Source organism: Solea senegalensis, linkage group LG8 (genome assembly GCF_019176455.1).
Source record: "Solea senegalensis isolate Sse05_10M linkage group LG8, IFAPA_SoseM_1, whole genome shotgun sequence".
In the NCBI taxonomy this organism is placed as follows: domain Eukaryota; kingdom Metazoa; phylum Chordata; class Actinopteri; order Pleuronectiformes; family Soleidae; genus Solea; species Solea senegalensis.
Window position 1 is genome coordinate 13,817,715 of NC_058028.1, and position 12,762 is coordinate 13,830,476.

Genomic DNA, 12,762 nt, shown 5'->3' on the forward strand with positions numbered 1-12,762 from the left:
TACTGTATAATCACTTGTGCAGTAAATCGATGATCAGCCTTATTATTGCGGCACATGATTTTCAACCACCTGCACTGCTGAGTTTAAAATGCAGTATGGACAGTAGATAATGGTGGAAAAGACAGCAGACGGCTCTTCATTGAATCCTCAGGCACGCACAAAGGAGTGGAGATGTTGATAATCATCCAGAGAGTTCTTTGTGTTTCCTAATCACCATCGTTACACATTCACAGTTCTTTGGAGAACATTTTAAATGTCTAATTCCTGACTGTCACAGTTTGTATCTCTCTGACAAACTTCCATGAACACATTTTTCTGTTATGACTGTGTGTGTCTGTGTGTGTGTGTGTGTCTGTGTGTCCCTTCAGCTGGAAGAAATACAACAAATGAGGAGCTGGAGAGCATGTTAGAGAGTGACAACCCAGCTATCTTTACTTCAGGGGTGAGTGACATGACAAATGCAAAAATGGATGCACAAAAAGCATGTTTTTAGAAACACGTTTACTCTCCTCTGTCATTCCATCTTAGATCATCATGGACAATATCACCCAGCAAGCGATGAACGAGATTGAGACACGGCACACTGAGATTATCAAGCTGGAGAACAGTATTAGAGAGCTCCACGACATGTTCATGGACATGGCCATGTTGGTGGAGAGCCAGGTAAAAAAACACTTGCTCCTCTTGCTGTCACTTCCTTCTGCTGTGGGGTTTGCGCACATGGAATCACAGAGGGTTTAGAGTTAAATGCTATACTAATAAATATGAACAGTTTGAATGTTGTGGTTCATACAAGGGTTCAAGTGAAATCCTGCACCAGCTAAGTGTGCTGACCTCCTCCTGCTCCCTATGAGGAGCATAATTCCACTTCAGATGGACAGGAACAGGCTTTACAATCTTTTCATTTACATACAAGTTGCAGAGTGTATTAGTATAAATATAGACTTATCTGTGCCAACAGGGGCTTGGATGGAGATCATAATTTTAGCTCCATCTGTTCGTGTTTGCAAAATATCGCAGTAAATTTAGCGTGAATCTCAGGGACAGGACATTTTTGGCTCAGTGATCATTGGATTGGAATTAGGTGCTAATCTGTTTGGGGGGGATTTTTGCCATTAGATAATTTTATCAGACACCTCTATCATGCAAGGACTGGAAAGAAATATATATATAATATATAGGTACACCAACACCGATGTACAATACTGTGCAAAAGTCCACCAGCTGTTTCAAATTCTTGTGATCTTTGGAATTAGGATTGGAATGATGTGGTCTGTCAATGAGTTTAACGTGTGTATGTGATGCTCAAGCATGTCTCGACAGCAGATATTTCTCAATGTGAAATAATTAGGGTTCCACTCCAGTCGTAAGAGAGCCAGAGTCAAGTGCAGGAGTAGGTCAAACTAAATACTTGAAACTTTCACCTGTACGAGCTGTTCTTATTGACCAAAAAAGTCATTTTAAAACTGCATACATGTCTCCCGTATTTCCTGGATGTGTTCCGATTCTAGTAATAATTGTACTGTTATCGGTAAAACAACGAAACGAAAAGATGAAAAGACTTTTGCACAGTACTGTAGTGATTTTGGCTTTGTACTGTTTCCAATTTTTGTGCTTGAACTTAAGTGTTTGTTCTTTAAAAAACAAAGTTTTCATCATCCCGTGAGCAGCAACTGTCGTATAGTTGTACTAATGATGTTGTGTGAAATCCACATATGTAAATTATTGTTGTTGAGTGTAAGGAAATGTGAGCTGCAGAACACTTTGATGACAAAGTATTATGTGCAACAATGAATATAATGTAATTGTAGTTACAAAACAGTCCCCTTTATAATTGTGTGGTGGTGTGATTGTTTAAATGTGTACTAAATCAGTGATACAGTGTGTGTTTCTGTGTGTACACTCCTTTATTCTCTTGTCACAGATATGAATGGATGCTTTACATATACAGTAAATAATTCAATGACCTAACCCTTCTTTATGAGCTCATTTAAAATTACACTTGTCGTCTGGCCTGCTTGTTAATTTTGCCTTTCTCAGCTTTGCTTTCTCTGTCCCCCAACACTCTCCACTGTCCTTTCTCTCATTTATTTCTTATCTGCTGTCACCACCACAACAAAAATCTAAGCTCTGGAGAACAGAGAACAGCACTCCTCTTCTAATAAACCAAGGTAATTTGTTTTCCCTGTGATTCTACTTTTTCATACTTGCACTGACATTTATATTTATACCGAGAAATCATTGCTGCGATGCACACATGGAGAGTCGAATCAGTGGTTCACCACGACGGCTGTTTGAATGAAAAATGACTCGGTGCTTAATTATTAGTCACATTTTTAACATTATTACTGTGTGTGTTCTTTGTCACCCCTGCTACTTTTATTAATGAACGAGTCAGTGAGAACAAAATGATGGCTGATTATGAAAAGAAAATCAATGAGTAGATTTTCATCTCGCACAGTACACCCACACTTTCAATGACTTCTCTTATTTGTGTGCAGGGTGACTTGGTTAACAACGTAGAGCGGAGTGTGCTAGACGCTCAGGAGTATGTGGAGCAGGCAAAGGAGAGCATCCCAAAATGCAAAAAGTTCAAAAAGACCAGCAGACGGGTGAGATTCTAAACGCATGCAGTCAACAAACACACTCTAATGTCATGGTTTCTCCCCCTCTCTCTCTCTTTTCTTTTCTCTGTATGTGTGTGTGTGTGTGTGTGTGTGTGTGTGTGTGTGTGTGTGTCTTCTCCTCTGACTCCCACTCCTGCCTCCACATCTGGCCCACTCTCGCTTCCTCCTGTCTGCATGTCTTCCACAACCTCCTCTTTCACTAACCTCTCTTAGGGGGAAATGATAGACCGCATAGAGTACAATGTGGAGCACTCGGTAGACTATGTGGAGAGGGCGGTATCAGACACTAAGAAGGCAGTAAAATACCAGAGTAAAGCTCGGAGGGTGAGTCCCATATTCGACAAAACAGTGCATGTGCAGGGAAAAAAAAACATGCTGGATGACTTTGCATGTATGTTCTGTTTGCAGTGGAGTGTAGTCATTGTGTGTGTGTGCGTGTGTATGCTCACGTTACGTGTATTCTGCATGTGTGGACGTATTTCGTAAAATTAATCTTGATTTCGTACACAACAGTGATTCCCAGCCCAGCGGCATACATACTGTACATACACATCTGCAATCACCAGAACGAGCAAACGGAATGGAGTGGGTCTGCTGAGAGTTTGTGAAATAAGTCATTTAACGACGGCTGTTGTTCAGGGGTAGAGTGAGTCATCTTTCAACCAGAGGGTCAGATGTTAGACCCCCGATTAGATCTCTGAAACGCTCCTGATGGCTGTGCTGGTGGCATATGATAGGTCTGTAGACAGATAGACAGATAGATAGACAGATAGATAGATAGATAGATAGATAGATAGATAGATAGATAGATATTCATACTAAGCTAAGCTAACCAGCTGCTTGCTTGCTTTTATGAAAGTAGTATGGATGTGGCCGAAACAATTACTCGTTTAATCAATTATTAATTGATTACTAAATTAATCATTCACGGTTTTCTGATTGTAACTTCGTACATGTGAATATATTCTGGGATTTTTTTCCCAGAATAAAAAAATCACTAAAACTGAATCAGTTTAATTTGTGGACAAAACAAGACATTTGAGAACATCATCATTTACAGGTTTGGAAAAGAAAAAAGAAAAAAAATGCAGCTTGACAGTCTCTGACATTTTATGGACCAAACAATTACTCGATTCATCGGGGAAAATAATCGGCAGACTAATCGATGATGAAAGTAATCGTTTGTTGAAGCTCGACGTGGATTATGTTGGCATAATTGCACAACGCCTAACTTTCCTTCATGTAACTACCTGCACTAAAGTGGAGTAAATCTGCCACCTCTTGGACAATATGTGTAACAGCACTCAATACAATACAACCCCAGCTAACTTCAAGCATCGTCTATAGAGTTATTCCCCCTTGTATTCAAAACTGAGCACAGGTTCTTTCTCCCACTTCCTTTTGCTTTTTCTCAATTTCTCTCTCTTACCTACATCAACTGAATCCTGACTCTCTCTCTCTCTCTCTCTCTCTCTCGTTTCCCCCCCATCCAGAAGGTGATGCTGATAGGAGGTTGTATTGCAGTGTGTGTGACCGTCCTCATTATTTCCCTCACAATTGGACTCAGTTAGTGCCATCACTAATCCACACAGAGCAGAAAGGGCACGATTGATGCCACTCATTAAGTTCAGCTGTGACGGCGGCCTCTGCTGGTAGGAAAGTTCAGTACGTCTCTGCGCGTCTGAATTTCTGCATTACAAATGACATTATAAATAATGTAAATCCTTTTTAAAAACTAAAAATCTAACTTTTACGGTTCAACATGTGCATGTTTAAGAAATATAAAAGTAAGAAAGAATAGCAATGGTAACATAAAAAGTAACTTTTCTTGGCTCTGGGAATAATTTACATATATTAAAGTGACACTGAACAGGAAACTATTTGTACCTAAATGTAGAACTAGTTTTGAAGATTGGTTTATGTTCTTTAATACTTTTCCCCAATAATTCACTTTTGTTATTTTGTTCAGTATCATATATTTTATTGTTTTATATTTTATATGCTTTATTTTGAAGCGTCGTGTGTACACATTTCAAAATGTAATAGGATTTTTTCTTTTTCCTACTTGCAGAGAATGTTTGATATCATGATATATATGTACAGTATTGTTTTATGGAACTCACAATACAAGCTTGTTTGTTACATGCTGATCTTTTCATGAACTGCCAGCAGGAACAGATTATTCGTCATGTTTATGAACATGTGGACGACACTGAAAACAGAAATGTTTGTTTAGATCTGCTTTAAAGCCACTGTGTTGATTTCTACTGAAAATCAGTTCTGCCAACTGCAAAATAAATGTACAATAAAGCTCTGAACAGTGCACCATGTTCACTGCTTATTCTATTCTAAAAAATATCCTGAATTGCTCTCTGTTGCATTACCCTCTAACACCACCAGATGTCACCAAAATTGGTGACCCTTTTACACCCATTGGCTTTAAATATGTGTGCATGTAAGTATGTTTGTGGTGTTCTCTGAACAAAATGCAGGAATCATAGTTGAATAGCTTTAAAAGACACAGATATAGAACTGCTTTGAAACAACACTCCATTACTCGAGAATATCACCAGCACATTGAAGCAGACGTCTTTATCCAGAGTGCGGTGCAGCGCTCTGCTCTTTTCTAAACTGCATTTTATTCAGAATATGATAACCAGTGCAATAATGTGCTCAAAGTATGAAGTCATATTTTCTAACACTTCTTCATCTGCTTCCTCTCTGCTGCCGTGGATGTATCGTTCTTGTTATTCAGAAGAAAATTATGATTCTTATATGCTGTGTGGTTCTGGGGATCGTGATTGCTTCCATCGTTGGGGGAACGCTGGCCTGAACCTCAGCCACGGTCACGCTGAAACAGAAACACACTCACGCACACACTCACTCACTCACACACACACACACATAAACACAAGAGAGCGAAAGCGGGGCAGACACACAGTTCCTGTTTCCTGTTTTCACAAATGCAATCTCTGACATGTTCAGCACCTTCTGTACGATACATTTTAAACCCAGTGTACAGAGGCAACAGGTGTTCCACAGGTGTTCCTCGCATGAGTTGCTATTTTGTAATCGTGTGGTGCTGCAAAATGTTCATCTGAGTGTTGAGTGTTGTCAACGACGTGGTGTTTCCAAGACGTGAACTATTGAATGAAACAGTTACTAAAATGCTATGTAAAACTATACTAATACATTCCAACTTCCAAACACGACATCGCAGTTGTAATGTCTGTTTTGTGTTGTACAGGCAAAGTATCAGGCCACTAATCCACAGTGTTTTCAAAGTCACTTCTTTTCTTTTTTTTCTTTTGTCTTCTGCTTTTATGTCTCCGGCGTCTCCTGCCTCCCCTCGGACGCCCTGCATGGTTAAATTCACTGTGATGTGGGATTTCTTTGCTCGTAGAATCATGATTTAATGACTTCTCTTCTCGTTCGCAGGATGTTAAGTTCTTAGTCGTTCTTAGTCGTTCCAGGTTTATGGTCATCTTCAGGAGGAGTTTGACGTTTCATCTAAAAAGCTTCTTCACACGTCATTCACTCCCTGACCCAGGCTCAGATTGTTAGTTTCAAGGTTTCAAGCTTTGAAAGAGACTCAACAGTTATTATTAAAATGATTGTATGACAGTTGATCTTTGTGGAAGAAGCACGCAGGACAGCATTGTACTGTAGGTGGCTGGTAGTTGGTGCCATTGGTGCCGTTGGTGCCTTTGTCTGCTGCTCTGAGGTTATTAAAATTATGTTTGTGTATATTAAATTTAGAAAAATCCCAATCTCACACTCTATTGGATTACTCAGAACTCAGTATCACCCAAATTAAAACCCATTTTTTTTATCCATCTTTAAATGTATAAAGCTATTTATTACCAACACCTCTGTGACCTCTGAACTTCTGTGACCATTGCTGCATAAAGCAAGTCTCATCAGGTCAGCTGGTTAGCTGCTATACCTGATTGTGTTCCCATTGTCAGCATCTGTGCAACAAAATATCACGTCTGAGAAACCTAAAAGTATTCAAAAAGTAAATAAGGCAATATTTCGAGTCACTTTGGTTTTGATTTTATGGTAGCACAGGACAGTTTTTTATCCGTAAACACTGTGACCTACAGCTGCTGTTTATTTTTTACATAATATTTACATTATTCGACACAAGCAAAGAGGGGTTCAAGGGAAAAAGAAGGTTGGGACCCACTGCCCTCCTCCTGAGTGATGGATTCTCCAGGTTAATGTACTGGACTTTGTTTGCTCCTTGTTCAAACCATCTGTCGTCCCTGACTGGAACGTGTCCATTGTCGTCATCAAAAGTGTCCAGACTCATGTCCAGATGTGTTTGGTTGGTGTTGAATTTTAATGTTCAACACAATCCTCATTATATTGTACTACGTCAACCACAGGAATCTGTTTTTGAGTTTTGTCCTTTGGTGATCATGTTTCTGTCTTTAAAGGGTAGGGTTGGAGATCCTGGAAAAACAGTTAGAGCAGGGGTCAGGTGGCAGTTTGATTGATGCGTCGCAATCCAATTGATTTGTTCGGGCCATTCAATATGACTGGATTTTTACAGCCATTTTTCATTTTTCTGACAATGCATTAATGAATTGGTTCCAATCAAACCTTTAAGTGTTGCAGGGATAGAGGTGCAGTCAAACTAACAACCTGAAACTGGGTCAGGGTTTGAACATAATGACTCTCTTTTTGTCAGAACTGAAGAAGCCTCTTGGATGAGGTGAAACTTCTTCAACACAAGTTCACTCCTGAAGATCACACAGTCCATGGTGAACTGTACTTGTTGTTTCATCTGGCCTTTACCACTTTACAGCGTTTCTGACTGTGGCTCCAGTGTGAGTGACTGAGTGAGTGCATGTATGCATAAAGTGAAAGAGGATGTGTGTGTGTGTTTTTTTTGTGTTTTTTTTTTACATGTCTTAAGACATGGCAGGAGAATGTGGCTCTTTGTGAATAATCACCTGTTTGTTTTGTATAAAGTGTAAACTGATATAAAGCTCACTAACACTGCCAGTATGTTCAAATAAGTTGTTGAAATGGAGTCTAGTCTGGTTTGTTCTGCAAGTGACAGGACCCTTTTGTTGTTTTGTGTATTTTTTATAAACTCTGAGCTTAAACGGGCCTTAAACAGTCATTCTGTCAAACTGCTGTTTATTTTTTACGAGCGAACTCGATGAAAGCGTCACCGTGAATTCACGATATCCCAGAGAAACAAACTTGACACACACCTTTCTGGCAACAACATCAGACATGCACAGACTGCAACCATGTTACCGTGTTGCCTACTCAACTCGTTGCCTTCGTGTTGTGTTGTTGTGATGATATGGTTTTGTTCGTATAATCGGAAATGTTTTTGGGTTTTTTTTTGAGTAAAGTTTGTCTGAAAAAACACGTAGAGTTTGTGCCTTGATTTACACTCATGCACTCACAAAAGAGACTTTTTTCTCTTTGACTTTGTTTATATGAGTTATTGTGTCAAGTTAAAGGTGAAACCCTAAAACAGCTAAAAGTATAAAAGATTTAGAGGCTAAACTTACTCTGTAAAGTAGAAGAAACACTTTTGTGTGCTTTGAAACTATTATCTGAAATCTTTCACATTAACTCCAGGACACTTAACCAGGAGCATCATGAGAACAATTATTGAAAGAATCTGTTTATTTAGTCACAGTAAAACTTAAAACTGTTTCAACATAATATTCAATTAGTTGCTGCTTTGTCTCTTTTTATTCAATTTTTTTAGTCACATGACAAATGCAGGTTTCTGTTGTCAGGTAGCACAATGTTTGTACTCGTGGTGCTTTGATGACGACAATAGAACCATTATCATCCCTTCATTCCCACTCAGAAAGAAAACAGCAAAACCACGTCAGCTGGTTTCGGTCTTAATGACTTGACGGTCATTGTAATTAGTCGTCTAGTTCATCCGGCCAACTGTAAATGACCAATTTCATCATCTGTAACCCCTGCTGTGTGTGCTTTGTTTCCTGTCTCTCAGTGTCAGGTGCAGTTTCAGACTCCTCCCCTCTTTGGTGAGGATGGACGTGTGAGCGTGGACCATCTACAACCTCACGGTCATGACTAATTCCCTTCTATCAGTTATCTGTTATAATTCCTGTTTTCTACATTCTATATTTCTGTGAATGATATGCTGAACTTATTTCTGTACTTCTCCACGTCTGGCTCTTCCTGAGATTTTTTCTTCATTTTTTTTCCCTCTGTAAAAGAGTTTTTCTTCACATTGTGAGGGTCTAAGGACAGAGGGGTATCACTTGCAGTTCCGCTCACTGTGTTTTATGGGATGTAATGTAGCAAGAAAAAAAAAATCACCGTATGTTATCAAAGAGCGTACAGGAGGCCCACACCAGCACCAACTCCCAACACGTTCCAAGGTAATAAAGCTTTGGTTTTTTAACCAATGATTTATTGATTGATTAAAACATGCTAAATAATTCCAGTATTGTGCTGTATGGTGTTCAATCAGAAAGAGAGACATTTCATTAGGCTCACCATAGAGCATACAATGTAATCTTAAATATACCTTATCATTATTATATATTATGCAGACAAGACTATAAGAAACACAGTTACAGTGCTGCGTAAAGTTGTATTTTACCTTTATTTAAAAATGTAAGAATTGACACATGATCATATAAATGAAGTGATTTTAAAAAGTAGGTAGAAAGAGAGAGTTTATTTTAAAAGGTGTTTTAATTGTTGAAAAGAGAATGCTTTGGAGTTTTCTTGGTCGTTGTTCCCATGTTTCCCATCCAAAGAGTTATTAACGTGAGTCCAGGAGTCGCCTGAACAGCGCCGATGGAAAAAATCCAAAACATTATTTGACCATGTTTGTCTCAGAGAGCGTTGAGTCCCGGGAAAAAGTAGAAGCGTTTTGTGAGCGTGCATCTGTCTTTGGTCGGCATCTGCTTTCTGTTACCAGGACCGTTATCTTCAAATTGCTGCATGACCTGTTGGGATGGAATAAAAGTGCATTATTAACGATGTTTATTTTCCACTCGTACACATGTTACACGTGAAACATACTTTTCTGAAAAGTTCCTCGACGTCGTCCTCGTGGGCAGTTTTGTTGAATTGTGACACGATGTACTGGATAAGAAAAGAGCCTTGGCCTGTGTGTCTGTAGGAGACTGTATCTGCAGGACAAACGTCATGAAACACAACTTTTACACTCATGGGGGGGGAACTAGAGAGAATTATTGTTTGTTGTTGTTTTTGAGCTTCAGAACAAGAACAACAATAATAATAATAATAATTCAGAATAACTGACCAGGAGTGCAGGACAGAAGAGAGATGAAGTCTTTTTCTCTATGGACAACTTGCAAAGTATCTTCCTTTATGTCTCCTCCGTCAGATACTGAAGGACCATCGCTGACGAACACGGATCCACTGTGTTCTGAAACGTGGCATCATTTTCACTACAGTCCACAAACGCTGAATTGAATTAACGTTGGGTGTCTGTGAGGATGGGTGAGATTTACCTCCTCTGCAGGCCTGGATGATGATGATTTTAGGTTTGTTCAGCAGTGCTGGACATTCCTTTGAGCCCAAGTGTCTGTAAAGGTTGTTGATGGGAAACTCGTCTGGATTTTCATCCCCAAGTTTCCATTCAACGCCATGGACGATTCCCAGCTTCCCGTGAGACATGATCACCACCACCACGCTGTCCGTCGCTTTGAGCTTTGGCAGCGCCGAGAAGTCGATGAGTGCTCGATCTATGGCCTGTGAGTAGAAAAACAAAGACAGATATTCAGATATTCCTTCATATTGTCCTTAATTCGATTCAAAATTAAAAACCTACTGCTTTCATAAGTACCTTTGCAGTGAGGTCTGTGTGTTTCACCACCTCATAGCCTAGCTCAGTGAGCAGTCTCTCCATGTTCTCCTCATCTTTCTTGGCACCATTTCTGTTGTATTTCTCCACACGGAAAGTGATATTAGTGATGAGCAGGGCCACACGACTCCCCATGTTAGCTTTGGTCACGGGGTAGATCTGAAAAGTTGAATTAAAAGGAGAATTAAATAAATATTGTACCATGTCTACATTAAAAAATATAAGAAAGTGATGGTATATAATATATGACATTTTGGATGACACCAACCTCTCTGTTATTCTGTTTCTCCCTCCAGAATGCCTCAGTGATGGGGACGAGTGTGTCTGACTTTGTCTCTGCAGCTGGAAAACAGTGTTGTAATGTAACAAGGTTACTGTACTTACTTTACTTTATTTATTTGTATTTCTAGGAACATTTACTTTTACTCCACTACATTTCCCCTAACTATCTTTGTTACTCGTTACCTCCAAATAAAAGAGTTGGTATTTATATTTACGAGCTTTTCTCATCTTGGTGAGCTGCTTTACACTACAGTTTTGCTCAAGGACACATGTAGACTAGCAGAACCAGGAATTGAACCCACAACCTTCCAGTTCCAGCCCTACCGCTGAGCTACCATGGCTCAATCCTACTGAAGCACAGTAAATGTCATATACTTGAAATGACTTCAACTTCTACCAAAGTCATTTTCTGGTAAGAAACTTATACTTTTGCTCAAGTATCCCTTTAAGGTGCTTTATACAAGACTGAACATGTACTTGGATGGATGTTAGGGTTACCACTTGGATGGATGTTAGGGTTACCACGGTTACCACAGGACAGGCCCAGTTCACAGTAAAGGGTGGGATCTCTGGTTTGAATGTGATCGATCATCTTCTGGCTGGGAATGTTTCCTTTCTTCTTCACTGTGTCGATGAGGCAGCGTGCACGGTTTGCTCTGCTGCTGTGGTCCTCGATGATAGAGTCTTTCTCGCCATCATTCAGGATGCGATCCTCTAAAAGGTCGTCCAGGAGCTGGTTGATGAGCTCTTTGGACACTTTGTCCACAAATTTCGATCTCACCTTGACAAGTGCATCTAGAGGAAGTAACAGGAATGGCACAGCATTTTTTACAAAAAGCAAATGTTGTTTTTTTATTAGATCTGCAACTAACAATTATTATTATCATTATTATTATTGTTGTTGTTGTTATTATCTGTCGATTATTTTCTTGCTCCATAAAAAGTCAGATTCAGTGATTAAATGATTTCTTTGTTAGCAAAAAAACCCAGAAAATGTTAACATTTAAGAAGCTGAAAAGAAACTTGTTTTAATTCTTTGAGAGAAAACTGAAACTGATTAATCGATTATCAAAAGCTTAATTCTTTCAGTCCTATGTTCACTGGTAACATCTCACTCTAACCATCATGTTTGTTAATTATTATGTATAGAAAATCAAAACGAAACTAAAAATGTTGCCATAGAACCTTCCAGAAACGTTATCGACTTGAAATCAGGTAAGTGGTTTAAATCGAGGCACAATCACTCAATGAATTAAAAAAAAAAAAAAAAATGTTAAAACTGTTTTCAGTCAAAAGTAAATCGGATTCTCCAGCAAAGCGAAAACATTGACGCTTCCGCACTTTGAGCGCATCACAGTTGTTATTATGTTAAAGATCACAAAGGTTTCTTGAGGGTTCTCTCAGTCTGTGACTCACACTAGAAAACTAACAGTGACTCGCAGCACGATCATGTTTCCAAACACACAGACAGTCAGAGTTGAAAAGTCAACTTTTTACCTGTCATTCTTCACTGCAGTCATTCACCACACCTGGTTCCGCACAGAAGGGCAGAGTCGTTCAGCGGGCACGTAAAGAACTCACTTTCTGTCCCTGCTGTCTCTGTGCGGGGGGGCGTGTCTACTGTTCCCCGCCACTAATGATTGGAAGTCTGACTCTTGTTCTGGATCTTTTGGCTCGGCTCCTGTATTACTGTTTTCCTCTATGGTCCCAGCTTGCCTCAACTCGCCGGTTTAGGTTGTTTTTCCACTTCAAAAAACGTAAATAAATCAATATAACTGCATCTTTAAAATCCCATTATCCAATGAAAGGTATTACAGCTCTGTGTGTATGGTGAATAAAAACGTGAATAGAACAGCACCCTCTCGGTGTTCCGAGTCCATCAAAACAGGCTATATAGCATGAATTAGAAAACTAAGAAATTCTCTGTAAAATCAGATGTTCAGAAGCAGTGAGCACGCCACCCCTATATAGTCAGAATTATGTGATCTTTGTATGATGGCATGT

At 39.4% G+C, this 12,762-nt stretch overlaps 2 protein-coding genes across 8 annotated transcripts in view; one reads left to right on the forward strand and one right to left on the reverse strand.

Annotated features, from left to right (window-relative positions):
* Positions 1 to 8,018, forward strand: part of LOC122773573 (syntaxin-1A-like) — a 48,324-nt gene extending 40,306 nt beyond the window's left edge. The window contains exons 7-11 of one of the 5 annotated variants that reach the window (XR_006360904.1): positions 369 to 442; positions 529 to 663; positions 2,129 to 2,171; positions 2,502 to 2,612; positions 4,121 to 4,622. Coding sequence is in view for 3 of the 5 variants with exons in the window: in XM_044032342.1 (XP_043888277.1) it covers positions 369 to 442; positions 529 to 663; positions 2,841 to 3,113 (482 nt within the window). In the remaining 2 variants the exon portion in view is untranslated. Of the gene's footprint in view, positions 1 to 368; positions 443 to 528; positions 664 to 2,128; positions 2,172 to 2,501; positions 2,713 to 2,840; positions 3,381 to 4,120; positions 4,623 to 5,382 lie in introns of those variants that run through there. The other 4 variants (XR_006360903.1, XM_044032344.1, XM_044032343.1 and 1 more) reach the window with 4 other exon arrangements.
* Positions 8,019 to 9,224: 1,206 nt separating this feature from the next.
* LOC122773572 (caspase a-like) lies at positions 9,225 to 12,365 on the reverse strand. Of its 3 annotated transcripts, none has more exons than XM_044032341.1 (8): positions 12,256 to 12,365; positions 11,260 to 11,553; positions 10,745 to 10,818; positions 10,459 to 10,635; positions 10,124 to 10,364; positions 9,913 to 10,038; positions 9,669 to 9,778; positions 9,225 to 9,592 (listed from the first exon to the last, which is right to left on the reverse strand). In XM_044032341.1, the coding sequence occupies exons 1-8, from the start codon at positions 12,260 to 12,262 to the stop codon at positions 9,479 to 9,481; spliced, it is 1,143 nt and encodes a 380-aa protein (XP_043888276.1). In that variant the 5' UTR covers positions 12,263 to 12,365; the 3' UTR covers positions 9,225 to 9,478. The 3 variants fall into 3 exon arrangements, with proteins under 3 accessions (XP_043888276.1, XP_043888275.1, XP_043888274.1); XM_044032340.1 differs by having other exon boundaries at positions 11,257 to 11,553; XM_044032339.1 differs by having other exon boundaries at positions 11,236 to 11,553.
* Between the last annotated feature and the right edge of the window lie 397 nt (positions 12,366 to 12,762).

What these genes read in the sequence shown, in the direction of transcription:
- LOC122773572 (XM_044032339.1), bottom strand. An exon ending in TAACCCTAACATCCATCCAA is followed by an intron (nt 10,819 to 11,235) that starts GTACATGTTCAG and finishes ACTGTTTTCCAG; the next exon opens with CTGCAGAGACAAAGTCAGAC. An exon ending in ACACAGACCTCACTGCAAAG is followed by an intron (nt 10,365 to 10,458) that starts GTACTTATGAAA and finishes TTCTACTCACAG; the next exon opens with GCCATAGATCGAGCACTCAT.